Source organism: Hypanus sabinus, chromosome 26 (assembly GCF_030144855.1).
Source record: "Hypanus sabinus isolate sHypSab1 chromosome 26, sHypSab1.hap1, whole genome shotgun sequence".
In the NCBI taxonomy this organism is placed as follows: domain Eukaryota; kingdom Metazoa; phylum Chordata; class Chondrichthyes; order Myliobatiformes; family Dasyatidae; genus Hypanus; species Hypanus sabinus.
In genome coordinates, this window is record NC_082731.1 from 30,046,361 (window position 1) to 30,068,710 (window position 22,350).

The 22,350-nt window shown below is 45.2% G+C and overlaps 1 protein-coding gene across 1 annotated transcript in view; it reads left to right on the forward strand.

Moving 5' to 3' along the window:
- The window catches only part of ipo4 (importin 4), an 81,136-nt gene that overhangs the window by 33,900 nt on the left and 24,886 nt on the right, over window positions 1-22,350 (forward strand). Inside the window, exons 12-22 of the mRNA XM_059950729.1 lie at window positions 3,088-3,197; window positions 4,598-4,706; window positions 5,060-5,189; window positions 6,832-6,945; window positions 7,580-7,693; window positions 8,732-8,855; window positions 11,194-11,305; window positions 14,778-14,884; window positions 15,664-15,741; window positions 16,112-16,169; window positions 17,195-17,300. Of these exons, the coding sequence (XP_059806712.1) occupies window positions 3,088-3,197; window positions 4,598-4,706; window positions 5,060-5,189; window positions 6,832-6,945; window positions 7,580-7,693; window positions 8,732-8,855; window positions 11,194-11,305; window positions 14,778-14,884; window positions 15,664-15,741; window positions 16,112-16,169; window positions 17,195-17,300 (1,162 nt within the window). The remainder of the gene's footprint in view (window positions 1-3,087; window positions 3,198-4,597; window positions 4,707-5,059; window positions 5,190-6,831; window positions 6,946-7,579; window positions 7,694-8,731; window positions 8,856-11,193; window positions 11,306-14,777; window positions 14,885-15,663; window positions 15,742-16,111; window positions 16,170-17,194; window positions 17,301-22,350) is intronic.

Sequence of the window (22,350 nt, forward strand, 5' to 3'; positions counted from 1 at the left end):
AAAGACCCTTCAGCCCACAATATTGTGCTGATCTACATAAACCAACTCTATAATCAACCTGATATTTCCCTCCTACGTCTCCCATTTTCCATTCCATTTTCATTCACATGTCTAAGAATCACTGAAGTGTCCCTAATGTATCAGCATTTACCACCATCTCCAACAATGTATCCCTACTGTACCTACTGTATCTCTGACATCTCCTCTAAACCTACCTCCACTCACCTTAAAAGTATGTCCTCTGGTATTAGTCATGACCACCCTGATAAAGTCACTGACTGTCCACTCTACTTTTGCCTCTAAGAAACTTTTGCATATCTATCAAGTAACCTTTCATCCTCCTTCACTTCAAAGAGGAAAGCCCTAGCTCGTTCAACCTTCCTTCTAAAGACATGCTCTCCAATCAAGCAACTTCCTGGTAAATCTCTTCTGCACCCTCTCTAAAGCTTCCACATGCTTCCTATAATGAGGCAATCAGAACTGAACACAATATTTCCAAGTACTCCCAAGAATTAGTCCTGATGGGAAACCTTTTTGACTGAGGATGTAGAATGCAGGTGAAAATGGAGAGCTGTTGCCCAGAAAAGATAGTTTGAGGAGGGTCTTGGAGTATGTAGAGGGTCAGCATTCCTCACTTGTGAGATTTAAAGCTGAGCTCCATGTCATGGATTATCAAGGATGCACAGTCCTGGTAAAGGCCAAACAAGTGACAAGATCAGAAACCCAGCAGTGGTTAGTTGGCGGAAGCTGCAAAATGTTGTAACACTCACCCAACAGGCTGGTATATGTCTAGGGGAAAAGGAGATCCAGCCGCTCACCAACCCCACCTCCCGTACATGCAGCTGCTGTGAGAATCAAGTTTATGCCGCGCATACACACGCAATATCAAACACACCAGATACCTTTATGGAATACACTTTAAAGCTTTTACTAAAACTAAAAGAGTACTATGTAATACAGTAGATATGAAGGAAAAGAAAACAGGCGCCAACTTATCAAAGTTCAGTCAGTTTAGTGCACATCGTTGGAGCTCAACCATTGAACCATTCGACCCCTCGTCACTTTCCTCCAACCTCCACAACCTTGCACCTGGGACCACCCCGGTGGTCGACCGAGCAGTGCCGCGCACGTCCACCTTCCTCAGCGTCTTCTTCCCGACTCCCCTGAAATGACCGCGAAAATCCCCAAGCTCCCAGCCTCACAAGACGAAATAACATTCCCCATTGGTTAACAAATGAATACAATCCCCATATCAGCAAGTCTAAAGATAAACAACTGCGAGGAAAGCACTTAGCAGACAAAGAAGCATTCCTACTCTTAACAAAACAAAGAAGCCATTTTGATTAACATACACAGTACATTGTACAATGTGATGGGGACAAATATCTATAGTTGCTGCCTGACCTGCTCCTCCAGCATTTTGTTTGTGTTGATCAAGATTTCCAGCATCTGCACAATCTTTTGTGTTTAATAAATAAACATGCAGTTCATAAGAGGTGAGAAACTGTTTGACAAGAGGATCAAATACTAGTGGTCATAGGATTAAAAAATGTTAGAGAAAGGACGATGGGGAAGATGAGAAACTGTTCCCATTTAAAGTTGTCAGGATTTGAAACTGATTCCATAAAACTTGTTAAAATGAGACTTGGATGGGCACTGGAGGATGAGGACCTTTGAGGACTGATGCAAGAATGTCATCCTCTGAGAACAAGCATGACATCGTTGTCTAGCGCCCACAAGGGTTGAAAGAAGGGGGGTATATATGATTTTTTTTAGGAACATCCAAGTTGGATTCAATCATAATATCTAGGGTTGGAAAGCAAAGTTGGTGGTGACATCCAATCAAATCACATCAGGCCAGTTCCCCCAAATTAAGGGAATGTAATGTGATTTCCTCAAGAAAAGATGTCAAGAGTGTTCCTTAAAAAAAGGGATAACTGTAAACTGTTGGCACAAGTGAGTTGGGCACAAGGGCCAGTTTCTGTGCTGTATTACTCTGACTAAGAGGACAAGGTAGGGAATGCATCAATCGTCTTGGTAAATTTCGTCTTGACAAAGATCTGGTCTTGCATGGGTTTTGTGAATAAAGGACATGGGTCAGAGAGTCAAATACAGGGTAAGGATAATGAGAAGATGAGTACAGGAGAAGACTGTTCAGCCCTCTATTTCCAGTCTATCACTTACCTTGCCTGGCCTAAAATCTATCTGCTGCTTTGTTTTAAAGAGCCCTTGAGTAATAAAGCACAGAAACAGGCCCTTCAGCTCGACTGGTTATTGGGGACCAAGATTTCCATTTTTCCACTTTTGGCCCATATCCCTCTAAATCTTACCTATCCATGTACAAAGCTGTCCAAGTGTCTTTTAAATGTTGTTAATACACCTTTCTCAACCACTTCCCCTGGCAACTCACTCTGTGTGCTGATCACTCTCTGGGTGAAAGAGTAGCTCCTCAGGTTCCTATTAAATCTTTTCCCTCGCACCTTCCTTGATTGGGGAAAAGACTTCCATGATGTTAATACACGTCTACAAGATCAGCTCTCAGTCTCCTAAGCTACAGGAATAAGGTTATAGCCTAGACAACCTCTTCTTGTAACTTAAGTCCTGGCAACATCCTTGTAATTTGTGCTGCACTCTTTCCAGTTGAATCACATTTTTCCTTTAGCTAGGTGACCAAAAACTGAACACAATGGAAGATGTGGGGTTTAAATCTGACCACTCTGTCACTTCAGCAGAGAGCCGTTGGCCATTGTCTGATTGTGAGAGCTGGTCTTGATAATCTTAGACCCCACTCCACTATGGAACTAGCACAGAACCAAGCAGTGTTAATAGGGGCAGGTTAAGGTGGGCCAGCTGTTTGGATTTTCAGTAACACCAATGAGGTCAGTTGCCAGACAAATCTGGAAAGAACTTTATTGACCATGCAAGTCTGTGCAAATAAATCATTACCCTCATTATGGCAGAGCGAGGTGGGTGAATCAGAGATACTCTGAGCCAAAAAGAGAGAGAATAGAATTTGGAGAAATTCACCTGGAAAAGGTAGCAAGTCCCAGTTAAACCATTCTGCTTCCCGTCATTACCCTTCCACAGACCCCATTGATGGAACCAGCGCTGAGGAGTGAGAATCCGTACGAGAGGAAGGCGGGTCTGATGAGTATGGCGGTGTTGGCAGAGGGCTGTGCAGACCACATCCGCCAGAAGTGAGTGCAGCCAGCTTTATCAGTGGTCGAGAGATCTATAGACACCGTGGTAAACACCCGTCAATACTCGCTGTCAGAGCATCTGTAGACTGTTGAGTGAACATACACCATGTGTAAAAGGGTGTTTAGACTGTAGTGTGAACATCTGCCAGTACCTGGTGTAACAGAATACCCGTCAGTACCAAGTATAAGAGCATCTATAGAATGTCGTGTGAAGATTCATTCATCAGTACTTGGTATGAGGGTCTGTAGACTATAGTGTGAACACCCATCAGTAACTGGTATAGCAGGATGTGTAGACTGTAGAGAGAACTCTCGTCAGTACCCAGTGTAACAAGGTGTGGAGACGCCCGTCAACACCCATACCCAGTTTAACAGGGAGTACAGACTGTAGAAATTACACCCATCAATATCCAGTGTAACGGCGTGTAAAGTGTTATGTGAACACCTATCAGTACCCGGTGTAACAGTGTATGTACACTGTAGAGGGAACGTTCATCAATACCCAGTGTAACAGGTGTGAACATGTGTCTGTACCCAGTATAAGAGGGTCTGTAGACTGTAAAGTTAACACACATTAGTACCAATGTAACAGGGTGTTTAGACTGTAGCATGAAAGTATATCATTACTCAGTGTAACAGTGTAGATTGTAATTTTAACACTCTACCCACTATGAGACAGCCATCAATACTTATTATAACACAGTGTTTACATTGTAGTCAGAACACTCATTAGTATCGGTGTAACAGGGTATGCAGACTGTTGTGTGAACATCCGTCAGTACCCAGTGTAACAGGGTCTGCAGACTGTTGTGTGAACATCCGTCAGTACCCAGTGTAACAGGGTCTGCAGACTGTTGTGTGAACATCCGTCAGTACCCAGTGTAACAGGGTCTGCAGACTGTTGTGTGAACATCCGTCAGTACCCAGTGTAACAGGGTCTGCAGACTGTTGTGTGAACATCCGTCAGTACCCAGTGTAACAGGGTCTGCAGACTGTTTTGTGAACAGCTGTCAGTTCTCATTGTAATACATTGTAGTCTGAACACACATCAGTATCTTGTATAAGAGGGTCTGTAGACTGTAGTGTGAATATCTGTCAGTACCATGGTGGTACAGGGTCTGCAGAACACTCAGCAGTACCACAGTGTTACAGGGTCTGTAGACTCTTGTGTAACACTCATCAGTAGCCAGTGTAACACGATCTGCGGATTGTTCTGTGAACACCCATCAGCGCCTGATGTAACTGGTCTACAAACTATAGTGGTAACACCCGAGAGTGCTTGGTGTAACAGGGACAGCGAACTGTAGTGCAAACACTGAACAGACTGTATATAAAGAAATATTTTGCCTCTTCTCACTGGTAGTACAGCTGATGGTCTGTCTCCCTTGGCCTTTCAGACACCTACATCCCATGTTGCAATGCATGTGTCAGGCCCTTGCAGACCAGAGCCAGGTGGTCCGAAACGCAGCACTCTTTGCCCTGGGACAGTTCTCCGAGTTCCTGCAGGTATATCTTTTGGAATGAAATTCCATGTCTCAGTCAGGCAGATGTCAACTGATCATTAATCTTTCCTCTCACTCTTTGTCCTCACACACTCTGTTCTTTTGAGTGGGTAGATGAGTGAGATTTTCTCAGGCTAATGCTGTCTTGCTCTGCCTCCCCGTCCCTTTCCCTTTCTGCATCCTGTCCTTATGTTGTTTCCTCGCCTCTTTTGGTGACCCAGTGAAGCCTGTTCTGCGTAATCCATTGCACGCTGGACGTTTGTTTCACTCTGTGGCAATATGTCCTTCTCACTGCACACCAGAGCAAGCTTTGGAGTGATGTTATTCCTTGCCCTTCAACTTCTGTCTCCTCCATAGCCGGATATCAGTAAATACTCTGAAGAGATCATGCCTCTCCTCCTCAACTACCTCAGCACCATTGACAATTCAAAGGGCGGCCACCTCACCAAGGCCTATTACGCACTGGAAAACTTTGTGGAGAATCTGGGTAAGGTGACTCCTCCTTTCCTTTTTGTTAAAAATACATTTATTGCAACTTATACATCATTGCAATACTAAAACAAGAAAATTGCAGACAAAAACAGCCTAAATTTATATGTTGCCATTTTGATTTAGGATGACATTTATCCACTGCAGTGCTGAACAGTTTATGAACAATTCCATGCTACATGTGGACACTGGAGGTTCCTCCGGGTATGGACATACCGCTGGAAACTTGCTAGGCTGTTAGCCTGGGTGGAGCCCTCCACTGCCTCCCTCCAGAACCCACTGACATTCACCTTGGCCAGTTGCAGGATCAAGTTTACAAGAATATCCTTCTTCCTCCCCCCCCCCCCCCCCCACCAGCCGATCTGGATGACCAGATATTAAGAGGATGGGGCTAAAATGCACCAGGAGGCTGGAGCAGCCCCCATAGTTACGCAAGTAGGGGCTGCAGCCTCACACTCTCATTATAGTTGTGGTACACATCCACACTTTGTTGAGGGAGGTGTGCTGGGTCAGGTCCCTGTGTAGAAGATTGAAGGACATCCTGACACACCTGTGTATGGGAGCTTCTCATCATGTGAAACTGAACCTTGGCAGGTGGAGCAGTCTTCTCCCTGTACAGGAGAACTCTGGTGGAGCCAGTGTTGGAGCCACAGATTGGGGATGGAGGTGGAAGTTTATGGAGCTAGTGAGGCAAATCTACAAAACCCACAAAATACAAAAGCCAAAATTAGAATGTGGAAGGAGTACAAGCTTGAAGGTGATAGGTAAGAGCAAGAAAGGGGGAAGGAAGGTAGGTGGATGGTGGGGAACAGGGGACGAAGTAAAAAACTGGGAGGGGTATAGGTGGAAGAACAGAAGGGCTGAAGGAGAAATCTAATTGGAAAGGACAGTGAACCATGAAAGAAAGGGATGGAAAAGGGGAACCAGAGGGAGGTGATAGGCAGGTGAGGAGAAGGGTTGAATGGGAAATAGAAAAAGAGGGAAGTGGGGAGAGGGAAAAATTACCAGAAGTTAGAGAAATCGATGTTCACTCCAAGTTGGAGGCTACCCAGACAGAAAATGAGGTGTTGCTCCTCTAACCTGAGCATGACCTCACTGTGGCTGTGGAGGATATGTTCAGACATGTCAGACGGTATTGGGAAGTCCATTCTTTGTGGCAGGCAGAGCAAAGGTGCTCGATGTATCAGTCTCCCAATCTACATCAAGGTTCACCGATGCAGAGGAGGCTGCACTGGGTTATTCACTGTGTGATGTAAACAAAATTGCAACATGCAGACATTGGGAATTCTTCAGTGGCTGTGCTGCAAGATAGCCTGCTACAGGCTGCACAGATTCAAATCTGGTGGTACCTTCGACATAGCAAAGGATGTCAGTAGGATGGTAGCACAGGATATTGCGGATGTTGGAATCTGGGGCAATAAATAAACGGCTGCAGGAACTCAGTAGGTCAGGCAGAATCTGTGGACAATATTTCAGGGTGAGACCCTGTGTCAATCCTGAAACATTGACCATTGAGGTGTAGTGTGTGAGATTTAATGTGGTTCAGAGCCTGGGGTGGTGTGTAGGGATCTGTTGTTCAGATCTGGTGTTGTGGAACACTTGGGTGGTAACTAATTGCCTTTTCCTGACATGCCATGCAGGGAAGAAGATTGAGCCATATTTGCCCACACTGATGGACAGGATGCTGATGGCCCTGTGCTCGAGCAGCAGCAGCCGGGTGAAGGAATTGGCCATAAGTGCCATTGGTGCAATTGGTGAGTCTAGTACCTCCCACTCTGCCGCCAAAATACAGTGACTTCTGTCTTCCAGTGCTGCTGACTGTGTGAGAATCATCTCATCAGGCACTGCTTTGCACATCACGGTTATTCAGTTGAATTGTTTCAGTGCTTGTCTATCTCTGATTTTTAAAAAATCTGTATCATCCCATTTCTGAAATTGTTTTCATCCTCAAAGTCTCCTCTTTGTTAAACCCCGTCCATTAACCTCGACTTTCTGGGAAAGACTCAGATGCTTGTTTGCAAATGGAAATTGGTCTCAAATCCCAGTTAGACATCCAAAGCAGCAGTGGTTCCTCCTCTGGGAATCTTGAATACAGTCGAAGCCTGCAGACAGAGCTCAGTGCTTTCCCCAACCCCATTTCCCAAACAGCTGCATCATGCAACGAAGTTTCCCAATGATGTTCATCGCATCAACAGTTGAGCTGCTGCTTTGTACGTTCATTCCTTGTGGTGCAGAGGTAGAATAATATTTCAACCCACCCCCTGCACAGCACAGAAATGCTCAGGTTTTTAGACAGAACTTTAGCTATGACGTCCCCTGTTAACACTTGCCTATTGTTCTTCCCATTCTCCCCACCCCCTTCCCCTTGCATCATCTTTAACACCTCAGCCAGCGCTGCCAAGGAAGCACTGCTCCCATACTTCCAGGCGGTCATTGTCCAGCTGAAAGGATATTTGATCAACACCAGCGAGGAGCTACGCCAGGTCCAAATCCAGTCACTGGGTAAGACTTGTTGCCCCTGTATCGAGAGTAGAGGGATGGGTGTGAGAATGTGACTGAGCTGGGAATCTCTGGCCAGTTACTGGGAATGCTCTGCTATGCTTGTGACAATCATGCAGGTCTTCCACACAGACATGTCTCTACATGGTCTCCTTTACTGCCATGATGAGGCCAAACTCAGGTTGGATGAGCGACTCCTCATATTCTGTCTGGGTAGCCTCCAAACTTATTGCATGAACATTGATTTCTCCTACCTCTGGTAATTCTTTCCCCCCCCCCCCCCGCCCTTTTTCATTTCCATTCTAGGTCTCCTCTCATCCCTTCTCTTCTCACCTACCCATCACCTACTTCTCCTTCCCCTTCTTCCATGGGCCATTGTTCTCTCCTGTAAGATTCCTGCTTCTTCAGCCCTTTACCTCCCACTTACCTTTTTCTAGCTTCTTACTTCATCCTCTCTCACTCACCCACCTTTCTCCCTCACCTGGTCTCATCCATCATATGCCAGCTTGTATTCCTTGCCCTTCTCCCCCCCAACTTCTAATTCTGACTTCTGCCCTCTTTCCAATTCTGATGAAGGGTCTCGGCCAAAACGTTGGCTGTTTATTCCTCTCTGTTGATGCTGCCTGACTTCCCAAGTTCCTTCAGCAGTTTGTGTCTGTTGCTCAAAATTTCCAACATCTACAGAATCTGTGTGTGACTTGCTTCCACACTGAGAACACTTCTGATGTTCTTTGGGTGTGTGTTAAATGTGTTGACCAGGGACTAATCCTTTAGGACTGAAGCTAAGAAAACAACACAGGTCTGAGGGAGCGCTGCACCGCGGGAGGGGCTGTACCGGGGGAGCGCCACACCATCGGGGATACACAGTTCTTGCCCATTGAATGTTTTGTGGGAGCTGAACACTTTGTAAATCTTATGCTGTCCCTTCCTTGGGAGTATGTTATGAGACCTCCTTTACTCCTAATAAGTGCTTTTGCTTTTGCCTGGGAGACAGCAGTGAGGAACAAGAGAGAGAAAACTGACAGTTGTTTATTATTGCAGAAACTTTGGGGGTTCTTGCACGGACCATTGGGAAGGATGTCTTCTTGCCCCTTTCAGAAGAATGCTGCCAGCTTGGCCTGAATCTCATTGACCATGTGGATGATCCTGACCTGCGGCGGTGCACGTAAGTTCACTCCCCATTACCCCTCAGGATCTTGTATATTGCCTTTTAGAAAATCAAACTTTCAAGCAGCACAATCCAGGTCATGATGAGTCATCAATAAGTAAAAGTTAGTTAACAGAGTACCTACAGCATAGTACAAGCCCTTTGGCACACAAAGCTGTGCTGAACATGTCCTTACCATAGAACTAGCTAGGCTTACCAATGGCCCTCTATTTTTCTAAGCTCCATGTACCTATCCAGGAGCCTCTTAAAAGACCCTAACGTTACTGCCTCCACCGCTGCTACTGGCAGCCCATTCCAGGCACTCACCACTCTTGGCGTAAAAAAACTTATCCCTGACATCTCTGTACCTACCTACTCCCCAGCACCTTAAATCTGTGTCCTCTTGCAGCAACCATTTCAGCCCAGGGAAAAAGCCTCTGACTATCCACACGATCAATGCCTCTCATTATCTTGTACACCTCTATCAGGTCGCCCCTCATTGTCCTTCGCTCCAATGAGAAAAGGTCGAGTTCACTCAACCTGTTCTCTTAAGGCATGCCTCCCCAAACTAGGCAACATCCTTGTAAATCTCCACTACCCCCTTTCTATGGTTTCTACGTCCTTCCTGTAGTGAGGCAACCAGAATTGAGCACAGTACTCCAAGTGGGGTCTGACCAGGGTCCTATTTAGCTGCAACATTACCTCTCGGCGCTTAAACTCAATCCCATGATTGATGAAGGCCAAAACACCATTCACTTTCTTAACCACAGAGTCAACCTGCGAGCAGCTTTCAGTGTACTATGGACTCAGACCCTATGATCCCTCTGATCCTCCACACTGCCAAGAGTCTTAGCATTAATACTATATTCTGCCATCATATTTGACGTACCAAAATAAACCACCTCACACTTATCTGGGTTGAACTCCATCTGCCACTTCTCAGCCCAGTTTTCAATGTCCCTCTGTAACCTCTGACAGCCCTCCGTGCTATCCACAACATCTCCAACCTTTGTTTCATCAGCAAATTTACTAACCCATCCCTCCACTTCCTCATCCAGGTCATTTATAAAAATCACGAAGAGTAAGGGTCCCAGAACAGATCCTTGAGGCACTCCACTGGTCACTGACCTCCATGTAGAATATGACCCATCTACAACCACTCTTTGCCTTCTGTGGGCAAGCCAGTTCTGGATCCACAGATCAATGACCCTTTGGATCCCATGCCTTACTTTCTCAATAAGCTTTGCATGGGGTACTTTAGTAAATGCCTTGCTGAAATCTATATACACTACATCTATGGCTCTAGTTTCATCGATGTGTTTAGTCACATCCTCAAGAAATTCAATCAAGCTCGTAAGGCACGACCTGTCTTTGACAAAGCCATGCTGACTATTCCTCATCATATTATGCCTCTCCAAATATTCATAAATCCTGCTTCTCAGGATCTTCTCCATCATCTTACCAACCACTAAAGTAAGACTCACTGGCCTATAATTTCCTGAGCTATCTCTACTCCCTTTCTTGAATAAGGGAACAACATCCGCAACCCTCCAATCCTCCGGAACCTCCCCTGCCCCCATTGATGATGCAAAGATCATCATCAGAGGCTCAGCAATCTCCTCCTCGCTTCCCACAGTAGCCTGGGATACATCCCATCCAGTCCCGGTGACCTATCTAACTTGATGCTTTCCAAAAGCTCCAGCACACCCTATTCCTTAATATCTACATACTCAAGCTTTTCAGTTCACTGCAAGTCATCCTTATAATCGCCAAGATCCTTTTCCATAGTGGATACTGAAGCAAAGTATTCATTAAGTACCTCTGCTATCTCCTCCGGTTCCATACACAATTTTCCACTGTCACACTTGATTGGTCCTACTCTCTCACCTCTTACCCTCTTGCTCTTCACATACTTAATCCAGCTGGCCAAGGCCTTCACATGGCCCCTTCGCATCTAATTTAATTCTTAAGCTCCTGCCTGCTACCCTTATAATCTAGATTTCTAACATTACCTAGTTTTTTAAAATCTTTTGTAGGCTTTTCTTTTCTTCTTGACTAGATTTACAATAGCCTTTGTACACCACAGTTCCTGTACCCTACCATCCTTTCCCTATCTCATTGCAAATATCCTCTGAACATTTACCACATTTCTTCCGTACATTTCTTTTAGAACATTTGTTTCCAATTTATGCTTCCAAGTTCTCATCTCCTCCTCTACCCTTTCTCCCAACAAAATCCCTGGTGATCCAGAAAGCTTCTTCCCTTCCAGGGAGACTATGCCGGGCTTTTCTGGTGCGAGTGGCCCCAGGATCATTGTACCTACCACACGGCCTTGACAGCTTGTTTCTGATTGCAGGTACAGTCTGTTTGCCGCCCTCTCATTGGTAATGGGTCCAAGCATGGCCCCTCACTTGGAGAAGATGACGACAGTGATGTTACTCTCCATCAAATCCACTGAAGGGGTTACGGTAAGGGTCAAAGGTGGGGTGCAATATGATGGGTGTGCCCTTCTTAGTGCTTTGTCGTGGTTGCAATGTGCTTTCTGCTCAGGAATTTTGTCCTTCTAAGATAAAGATTGTCCTTATTTGTCACGTACATTTTAACATATGGTGAAATGTGTCGTTTGCATCAACGACGAACAGTCCGAGGATCTGCTGGGACTACCCTCATGTGTCTCCATGCTTCTAGTGTCAACATTTGCCCACTACTTAATAACCCTAACTCATACATCTTTGGACTGTGAGAGGAAACACAAGTGGTCACGGGGAGAACATACAGATTCTTTACAAACAGTGGCAGGAATTGAACCCTGATCTTACAGCTAGCACTGTAAAGGATTACATTAGCTGCTGCTTTACTTGTTGCTCAGCACTGCACTGAAACGTTTCATCCAATGGTACTGGTTTTCTTCTTGAGATCATCTCCACTGTGGGCCTGTGGGAGACTCCCACCTTCCAACATATTTCCACGGCTTTACTGCCCACAGGGCCTGTTTGAACAGAAGAAAGGAGAGGAGCTTGTGGGCTCCACAGCCCCCAAACACCATACTTCAAGTGGAGGAATATCCCCTCAGTGTTAAGGTCTGACTTCTATTCTGAGACTGTAGTCTCTTGATCACCCACCCAAGGAAAACCTCCTGCCCACATTCACTCTGTGGTGGATCCATCCATCCTCGACATTGGCTTCCCAGCTGAGAGTGACCCTGTTTTAAAATCCTTCTTCCTCTGTTCAAGTACCTTCAGCCCCCTTTCATCCATTACCTATCCAAACTTCAATGTCCAATTGAATCTGCATTCCACCTTCCACTTCACACCAGCCAGTAAGTGAAGAAGCTCCCCCTCAGATTCCTCTTAAATATTTTACTTCCACTTATACACACTATCCTCGTTATATGTGGGGGATACATCCCTCGCAGCCAACACATAATTTGAAAATGCATAATGGGAATAATTATTTAAATGGAGAAAATAGGGATGTGGTCCAGAGGGCTTCCTAAATATGTTTTATCTATACGACACAAAAGCAGTACCACAAAGCAACATTCATATTATATTTCATCAATTTAAGGTAATATTCAACGTAATAAAAAATAGAAAGTTAACATAAAAGGGTGTACAGTACTCACCAACAGTGGCAGATGTTTTCGCTCTGGGAGATGAGTGGTTGTTGTGTCGGGAAGCTTTACATGAATGAGGTGGAGGGTTGTGTGTCGTCAGGATCATCAAGCACAGCAAGGGGTGAAGGAAGACTCACAGAACGCTCAGTACTGCCTTCAGCAGGAGATGACACCGGTTTGAAGAAAGTGGAGAGGGTTGTTTGCTTGGCAGCATTTTGTTTTTTAGCAGAAATTTGCTTGTAGGGAAGAAGGATCAACTGCAGGGAACAACTGAAATGCTGACTCCGTTCTAAACTTGGGTCCATGTCCATCGCCATTTGTGCCAAGTGTCCTGCAGCCTTAAAAAATTCTGCCAGTTGCATCACCGTAAAATCCTTCAACTGCAAATAGACACTTTCTTCATCATTGTTATCATATAACCATATAACAATCACAGCACAGAAACAGGCCATCTCGGCCCTCCTAGTCCGTGCCGAAAGTTATCACCTTCAGTCTGAGTTAAACGCAGAGGGTCATCCATGCTTAATTCTTCATCATGAGAATCCAGGAGTTCTACCATGTCAGCAATGTCGAGATCTGAGAATCCTTCACCACCAGTTTAACAGCTCAGGGCCACACAATCCTGGACAGCTTCAGTGAAGGCAAGAAACCCCTTGAGGGTGTACACACCCTCCGCCCAATTTGACTTCCAGGCTCCATTGAGAGTGGAAGACCTGACCTTTCTCCAGGATTCATCAATGTTGTTGATGGCATGTCTGATATTGAAGGACTTCCACCATTCCCTCACCATTGGTTGCTTGCAGCATCTGAGAGATAGTTCGCTGTAAAAAATACACCTTGAATGTGGATATCACACCTTGGTCAAGCGGTTGAATCAGCGATGTTGTGTTAGGTGGCAGGAAACGCACTGTTATTTTAGGATGAATGCTGTCCAAATGTTTAGGCTGGGCTGGCGCATTCTTGTTAACTGCCCAGTGGACAGGAAGCATATTCTTACTCAAACCCTTAAGAGCACAGGGGTTTAGTGAATGCTAAACTAAGAGAGGCTACATCTTACAGTCTCCGTTGGCATTGGAACACATAAGCAAACTCAACCTTTGCTGCCTTGAAACCTGACGCAGTTTTTTCATCCTTACTTATGTAAGTGCGTTTCGGCATACGCTTCCAAAAAAGCCCAGTCTCATCTGCATTAAACACCTGCTTTGGTGTGATGCCTAACTCAGCTATCATAGCCCGCAACTGCTCAGGGTAGTGTTCAGCAGCTTTGTGGTCAGCACTAGCTTGCTCGCCACGCCCAGCTAAGTTGTGAAGCCTGTGACAATTAACAAACTTAGCAAACCATCCCCTACTTGCATTAAAGCTAACAATATCACTGACACTTCCTCACTAGCCTCTGAACAAAGGCGACCATAAATTTTCAAAGCTTTCACAAGAAGATGATCGGAACTAAGAGTTGTTTTTATCTTTGTTTCATGGTCGATGTACAAACTCAACATTTTCTCCTTTTTTGTCATAATCGGGTTACGCACTTTGGTAACAATCTTTGAAGACACTTGTGATGAATCAACCACTGCACTTTTTATTTTCTCAGCATTTTTCTTTGTGTTTCTGATTGTGAACTCACTCAGGCTGAAGTAGCGTCCCAGAGCTGTGTTATCCTTACCTGACGCCGCCCTGTTTATAATTTCCAACTTTTTTTTAAGAGTCAAAGTGGTTTTCTGCCGCTAGGCTGATGGCCCAGGACTTGACATCAGACGCTTAGAAGGCATAGTTAAATATTTCAAGCACAAAATCACTGCACTGTAGGTAAAACCAACAAAAGTTTAAGAGTGCAAGATCGCACATCCACACATCGCCAAAACCAATGTGAGACTGTGAGGCGTGCACATGTGACTTGTATTGGCAGGAAAGCAGTGCTCCTCGCATAACTGAGTTTTGGACGCATATAAGGAGACGTTGGTAGAAACAGCTTCCTCGCATAACTGTGAATCCACATTGTCCATAAATGCATATAATGAGGATAAGGTGTACTTGTGACTTCTAATTCTAGTCTCACCCAACCTAAGGGGAAGAAGCTTGCAAGTATGCACCCTATATTGTCCCCTCATTATTTTGAATTTAAAAAGAATTTCTCCTCATGTACATTCTGTTTGACAGAAAGATAGCTGCCCAATTTCCACCTTTAGCTGGGAACCTATTCCAAGGCTATCTTCTCATAAATATCTATATAGGTTCAAACCTCATGCACTGCCCTAAATGCTCATGAATCCCTCTTGGCACTGATGTGAGGCGCGTTGACTGTCAGCAGCCTTGTCCTTTTGCAGGCCCATTATGATATTAACAGCAAAACATTCCTGCTGCTGGACGACGACCTTGATGAGGATGAGCCTATCACAGAGGAGGAGGACGAGGACGATGCTGACATCACTGGGTATGTTGGGGCTACCTTTACCAGCTCTTGGTGCTTGGTCATGCCCTGCTTGTGGGAGTACTAGGGGGATGGAGGTGGAAGGGACTAACGCTGGGAGTGGAAAAACTTGCCTGTTAAGAGTGAAGTAGGTGAGAGTGCCATCATAAGGTCTGAGGAGGTGCTCATTTAAGTCCAGCACCACGCTTGCTAAGCTCAGGTTCACCCTGCTGGTTAATGATGAAGATTCTAGTGAGCAGCACCGATGGAAATTGAGGAGGCAGAAAGAAACACAAACTGAAATCGTGGTCATGGGAGGAGCCCCCTCCTTGGGGTAGCTCACAGTTTCTGGCTCCCAAGGGAGAAGAACTCTTCCCCCCTCCCCCAAGGTTGCTGATTTGCCGATATTCAGAGCTACCAGCTCCCCCTTGTGTTTGCCTCTTCTTGGGGTGAGTGGGAAGTAGACCTTTAAAGAGTTACTCAGTCAACAGGTTCTTCACATCACAGAAGTTTAATTCTTCACATCACAATAGTTTGGTTGCAAACTACAAAAGGGATATCTAGCTACTGAAGGAGGAGAACTGTGTGACAGGTTCTGAATCACAGGAGGGGCTGAACAGCATGAGCCTCTCTCTAGAATGGAAGAGGCCAAGGCAAGAGGTTTCGAACCCTCTGAAGCGGCCTGTATTGTTGGGGTAAGAATAAGAAAGCGAGTGAGATGGGAAGGTGCTCACCCCTAGCCACAGTATCAATCAAAGGCTAAATGGTTGCTTCTGCCTCTTCCTATTTCTCTCCCTTATCAGTTTCAGCGTGGAGAACGCCTACCTTGATGAAAAGGAGGACGCCTGTGATGCCCTGGGAGAAATTGCAGTCAACACTGGGTGAGAGCTTCCAAAAGGTCTATATCCCTCCTTCTCAAACACACCGATATTCCCCCAGGGTGTCCACTTCCCCATCCTCTAGTCAGGCTGCACCTGAACACTGCCCTCACACCCAGCAAGCTTGGGGGAGGCCTGGGCAAAGCAGACCCCACCGTGTAACACTGGACCCTCCTCAGGGCAGACGCCTGTGATTTCCATCACCACAGACAAGTTTGTCCCCGTCATTTCCCCCTGCCATTCTGAGCCAGAAACATTGGCTTTCTGGTCGGAATTGCAGACGTTTCAACCTATTCCCCCCTCCCCCCCCCACCACCTTCTGCCCCTTTCCCCTCTCCCTCTCCATGTCTAAAGCAGTTTTGTTTTGCCGTAGGGTTGCCTTTATGCCATATATGGAGTCATGCTTTGAAGAAATCTTCCGAATCACTGATGTAAGTACAATGTTCCCCAGCGCCAGAAGCTACTGCTTCTACAGTGTCCTCCAGCTGTTGCGGTCCTGGACAGGGCAGCTATGATTACCTGTGCAGTTACAAGGGAGATCTTTAATTTAATTTTAAGAACTATGGGCTTCTTCACCACCCCAAGGAGCTGGGCTATGTAACTTAACACCACTGCACTATTAGCTTGGCAACTACATGACATGCTGTCTGTCAGTCAGTCCATTTGGTGGTGGGCGATTCAGTGCAAGATCGACGGCTGGTCTATCTTTGCCAGTTTGCTGATTCTGAGGGCTTCCTTAGTGCAAAATAGCTTCTCTATTTCCTGCATTTAACATAGAAAAATAGAAATTTAAAGCACATTACAGGCCCTTTGGCCCACAATGTTGTGCCGACTATGTAACCTACTCTAGAAACTGCCTAGAATTTCCCTAGCACTTAGCCCTCTATTTTTCTAAGCTCCATGTACCTATCTAAGGGTCTCTTAAAAGACCCTATTGTATACGCCACCAGCAGTGCTTACCCCTGACATCCCCTCGATACCTATTTCCATGCACCTTAAAACTATGCTCCCTCATGTTAGCCGTTTCAGCCCTGGGAAAAAGCCTCTGGCTAGCCACACAATCAATGCCCCTCATCATCTTATACACCTCTATCAGGTCATCTCTCATCCTCCGTTGCTCCAAGGAGGAAAGGCCAAGTACACTCAACCTATTCTCATAAGGTACACCCTCCAATCCAGGCAACACCCTTGTAAATCTCCTCTGCACTCTATATAGTTTCCACATCCTCCCTGCAGTGTGGTGACCAGAACTGAACACATTACTCCAAGTGGGGTCTGACCAAAGTCTTATTTAATATATATAAACTAAACATGTAAGTGCCTAACTTGTTGGAAAGCTGTTTGAGGTGTCTCAAAGTGGTGAAAAGCCGTTCTGGAAATTGATGTGTATTTTGGTTTTGCCTCAGCTTCAGGACAAGGTGAAAGACTAATTCCAAGACATTAATATATTTTGCAGTATCCACATGTCAACGTCAGGAAATCTGCTTACGAAGCCGTTGGCCAGTTCTGCTGCGCCCTTTACAAAGTCGCGCAGGAAAATCCAACTGACCAAAACTTGGAAGGTAACAGTTCCTCCCCCATCTGAGGGTGTTGCAGATGTGGCTGTCATGAAGCTGCTGCTTGGAGTCAGGCTGGGGTTATCAGTGCCATCTGCAGTCAAAGCTTGCCTGCTTGGGTATTTGTTTTCTTAAGTAAGCAGTCTTGTGAAATGAAAGCAAAAACAGCTGAGACAAACAGAGGTAATGTTTTAGGTTGAAACCCTTCTGTTAAGGGTCTTCATTGAAGTGTTAACTTTGGTTTCCCTTGTGGTTTTTCGTGCCCCACAAACGACCAGGAGACGCAGAAGATTCTTCAAGAAGTATTAAACTTTAATTTGCAAATCAAAGCTGAGACAGTCATTGAGCTAGTCGCTGATTGCCTACCGATCGCAATCTCCTGGTTTAGTTGCATTAGCATCTGCAATCGGTCTATAGTTGCGTATCACAAGTACATCCGCCACTATTGTTTCTACCCATTGACTTAATCCTGTTCTAATCTGCATCTCTTAGCTACCTCTCATTAACACAACATTGTCTTCTACATTCTTAAGATTTCATTCTCCTACTAAATTGGGTACATGCATAGCAAATAGCAAACTCAGACTACATAATCTACATCTCTTAGCTTCCTCTTATTAACACACCATTGTCTTCTACATTCAATTGGATATATGCATAGCAAATAGCAAGTTTCAAAGCTGACTACATAGTTTTGGTTACACAGCAAATAATGCAACTTTTATACTTCAATATATTCCCCCTTTGAGACCCAGAGGGACTCACACAGAGAAAGAAGACTAAGAGTCTGCGCACAAAAGCCCCAATAAACTCAAGCGCTTATTCCCAAATCTCGGGTTAAACTATAATTTTCTGCGCCAAGACCTCAAAGTATTCTCTCCCTGTTACCCTGGGCCGCTGAGCCAAAAACCTGTCCCTTTGTACCTGAGACAGGGAAAAAAAACTCAGAAGCCCTTACAATCTACTCCCACACTGTCGTTTTGCTCTTGTTCATCCTGCAGGTGTTGTAGGCTGTAATGATACATTTTCGGTGTTTCTTTCTCCACTAAGCTTGCTTCAGTAATTGCCATGAGCATTGGAAATTGTTTGGTTGCAGCACGCACTACAAGAGATTTAAGACAAGGAAGAAAACAGCACAGCACAAGCACACAGCTCAACAATACAAAACTGACAGTTACTGCCATTTTAGTCAGCCATGCTCCCCATCCTCTGAGTCTACTTTCTAACCAGTCAAATAACTGATGTCCGGACCCTGCATTCTGTTTAACTTCCTTTCTTAGACTTTTCAACTTATACATTGCCTTAGTAACCGATCCTTCTGGACTAGTGTTATTTGGTATAAAAGTACAGCACCTCTCTCCAAACATCACACAAACTCCTCCTTCTTCTGCCAACAGCCAGTCCAATGCTTTCAGTGTTCCATTAATTCTCTCTACCATGCCCTGCGACTGAGGGTGGTATACACATCCAAATCTTTGCTTTATCCTCAGTGCTTGTAGTACCAATTTGACCACTTTCTGGATAAAAGCTGAACCATTGTCTGAGCTAACTTCTGTAGGTATTCCAAACCTTGGGATCACTTCATTTGTCAGAAATTTTACCACTGTCTTTGCCCCTTGATCTCTTGAAGGTACCGCCTCCACCCATCTGCTAAATCGATCAATTACTACCAGCATGTACCTTTTCCCTCTCACTGTCTTTATCATGTCTACGTAATCGATCACTAGATGTTTAAATGGTCCTTCAGGTACAAGAATGTGACCTACTGGGGTTGTAATTCCCTTCCGAACATTATTCTGTGCACATACCTCGCACTGTGAAAAGTCAGTGGACCCAAAGTCCACTGAAGCCTGTAAATAAGGTGACCAAAAACCATCCTTATTTTCTTTATCACTTCCCCCCTTGCACAATGGTCCATCCCATGCATTTCTGAAATCAGAAACGTCAGTAGAGGGGTGGGCGCTACCAACAAACCGTCTTCCATGCTCCACAAGCCTTCCGGGTTCTGCTTGGCCCCCCTTCGTCTCCACATTGTCTGTTCTGCCAAAGTTGCCTTACCTTGTATTTCAATTAGGTCCTCTACCACAGGTTCTGGAGCTAGTCTTACCTGAGGGACAATGACAGCTGATGTACATCCAGACGCTTTTCTGGCTGCCTCATCCACAGCTTGATTTTCCTTTGTTATTACATCATTTCCCTTTGTATGTGCCTGGCATTTTACTATAGCCAATGCTTTAGGTTTAATTATGGCTTTTATTAAGTCTAGAATTTGCTGACACTGTTGTATGGGATCTCCACTGCTTTTTTTTAAAACCACTCTGTTTCCACACTGCCCCGAACAAATGGCATACTCCATGAGCATATGCCGAATCAGTATAGATGTCAACTGTCTCACCTTCCATCATTTCACACGCAGCTGTCAGGGCTTTGATTTCCGCTAGTTGGGCGGAACACGGTTGGGGACAGGACTCCATCCTAATAATCCCTATAACAAGAGCCATCTACAAACAGAACCTTTTTATCTGCATCCTCTAGTGGTTCTGACCGTAAATCTGCTCTCAATTTGGCAAATGCCATCGTCTTCCCTACACAATCATGGGGTTCTCCTTCGTAGCCCAAAGGGACAAAATCGGCTATATTACCGGTAGTGCATCTCTATATAGTTATGTCTGGAAATGTCAATAGCATCTGATACGCTACTATCCTGGCTGGTGTCAGCACAAATTTCCCTCTTTCCAGCAATTCTGCTACTTTGTGGTGTGTGTACAGAGTCACAGGATAGCCCAGGGTTACAGATGATGCCTTTTCATATGCATAGTACAGCACCGCCAATCCCTGATAACAGGGTGGATACCCCTGAGCCACCTCATCTAGTCTCGTACTGTCGTATGCTATCAGCTGCTTTGCTTTTCCTGTGCCTGTCTCTTGTGTTAGAACCGCTGTGACATCACCCTCCTGTCGGTTGGGTACATACAAATGAAAACACTTCTCGTAGTCAGGCAAAGCTAATGCTGGTGCTGACTGCAATTCCTGCTTAATAGTATTGAAAGCTATCTCCGCCTCTCCATTCCACTGTAAGCCGTTCTTCAAATTTGTATGTCCTGCTTCTTTCATTATCTTTCACAAAGGTGCCACAATCTCAGAATATTTTCCTTTCCAATCTCTGTACCCTGCCATTCCCAAAAATGTCATCATCTGCCCTAGAGTCTGGGGTTTTGGGGCCTCAGTTATTGCCTCAATCTGATCTGGTGCTATCGCCTTCACTCCCTTGGATATTACTCTGCCTAAGTATTCCACTTACTGCGTTCAAAATTGTAGTTTCTTTTTGGATACTTTATGTCCTCCGTGCACCAGCTTCTCTAACAGAGTTATAGTGTCCTGCTCACACTGTTCCTTACTGTGGGAGCAAATCAACAGGTCATCACATACTGTAACAATGTACTTTCCAATGGCATGCCCTCTAGGTCTGCCTTCAACACCTGTTTAAACCCTTGCGGCACTCTGGTATAGGTATACTGAGCACCTCTGTAAGTAAATGCAAACTGATACTGACACTGGTCGGCTAGAGGAATGCTGAAGAAAGCCAAACACAAATCAATCACTGAAAAGTAACTTGCTTCTGGTGGAACATAGTTAAAAGCATGTGTGGGTTGGGGACTACCGCTGGCCAGTTCTCTACCACATCATTTACCACTCACAAATCATGCACCAATCTCCATTTAGATTTATCTGCTTTTAAGACCGGCAGCAACGGGGTATTGCATGGACTGTTTGTTCTTTTAAGCACTCCTATTTCAAGCAACCCCTGCACTGTCGATGCTATTCCCTCTTCTGCTTCTGGTCTTAGAGGGTATTGTGGTCTCCTGGGTGGGTTTGCTCCTTCTTTTCAGCCTTATTTCCACCGGACTAGCTGTTTTTATTTTCCCTACGTCCGTGTCATGCTGTGACCACAGAATAGATGGCAACTCATCTAACCTTTTATCCTTCTGCTGGCCTCTTTCCTTTCCCAGCAATGGCATGTGTGGTTGGGGAGTTATTTCGACCTCTCTCACTGTCCCTACCATATCTACACTTACCATTATTTTAATATAATTGTTGTCTTCTGATACCACACCTCTGGCGTGATTTTCCTCCACACTGTTACAGTTTCAGCACTCTTAGCTAAGGGTCCTAAGTCTTTAGACTGATATCCCTTGTTTACCAACAACGTTACGTGGGGCGCAGCCTCTGGTATCCTGTACCATTTTTCTAAAAAGGTGTTCCACTTAACTTGTAAAGCTTCCCCTTGCTTTCCAATTATCACAGCCTCCCCTTCCAGGTGCTGTTGGGTACATGCCTCCAGGTGCCATCTCTCCTCTAACTCCTTGTTCTGAGTCTCGTCAAAAATCACTGTACAATGTAGCTCAGATTTGGGCATTACAGCCCAGGGTAATATAGCCTGCACGCCCTTTTTCCATTTTTCCCAGGTTTCCTGAATCTGATCTGCGATGTCTCCTATCCAAAAGACATAAGCCTTCTTGTCTTCTCGCACTATCAATTGAGCCCCTGCACTTTCCACACTCAGCCCATTTCTGGTGCATTCTAATTTTAATTCTAGTTTCAATAAGGCATCTCTGCCTAACAAATTAATCGGAGTTCCTTTAAATACTAGCACTGGCAAAACAATTCCTTTATTTCCCATTCTCAACTGCATTGGAGCCGTGCACTGTGTCAACTGTGTTTTCCCCGAGAACCCTACCGCCTTAATAAACTTTCCTGACATGGGAAGGTGAAGGGCATACTGTGGCTGTACACAAGTGTACGTGGCTCCAGTATCTATCATCATTGGTGTCAGTTGCCCTTCTAACATAACTTGAACAATGGGTTCCTCGTCTGCCTCCCTTGTTATCATTGGGTAATGTCCCTTCCCACTCGAGTTCTCAGGGCACCCCTAATACCTCGCATAGGGCCTGTGGGGGCTGGTCCTTGGCTAAACTTTAGTTCCCCTCTTATCGGTTCCTGCTGGTGTGTGACAGGCCATGGTGTAAACGGACAATCTCTTCTCATGTGACCTGGC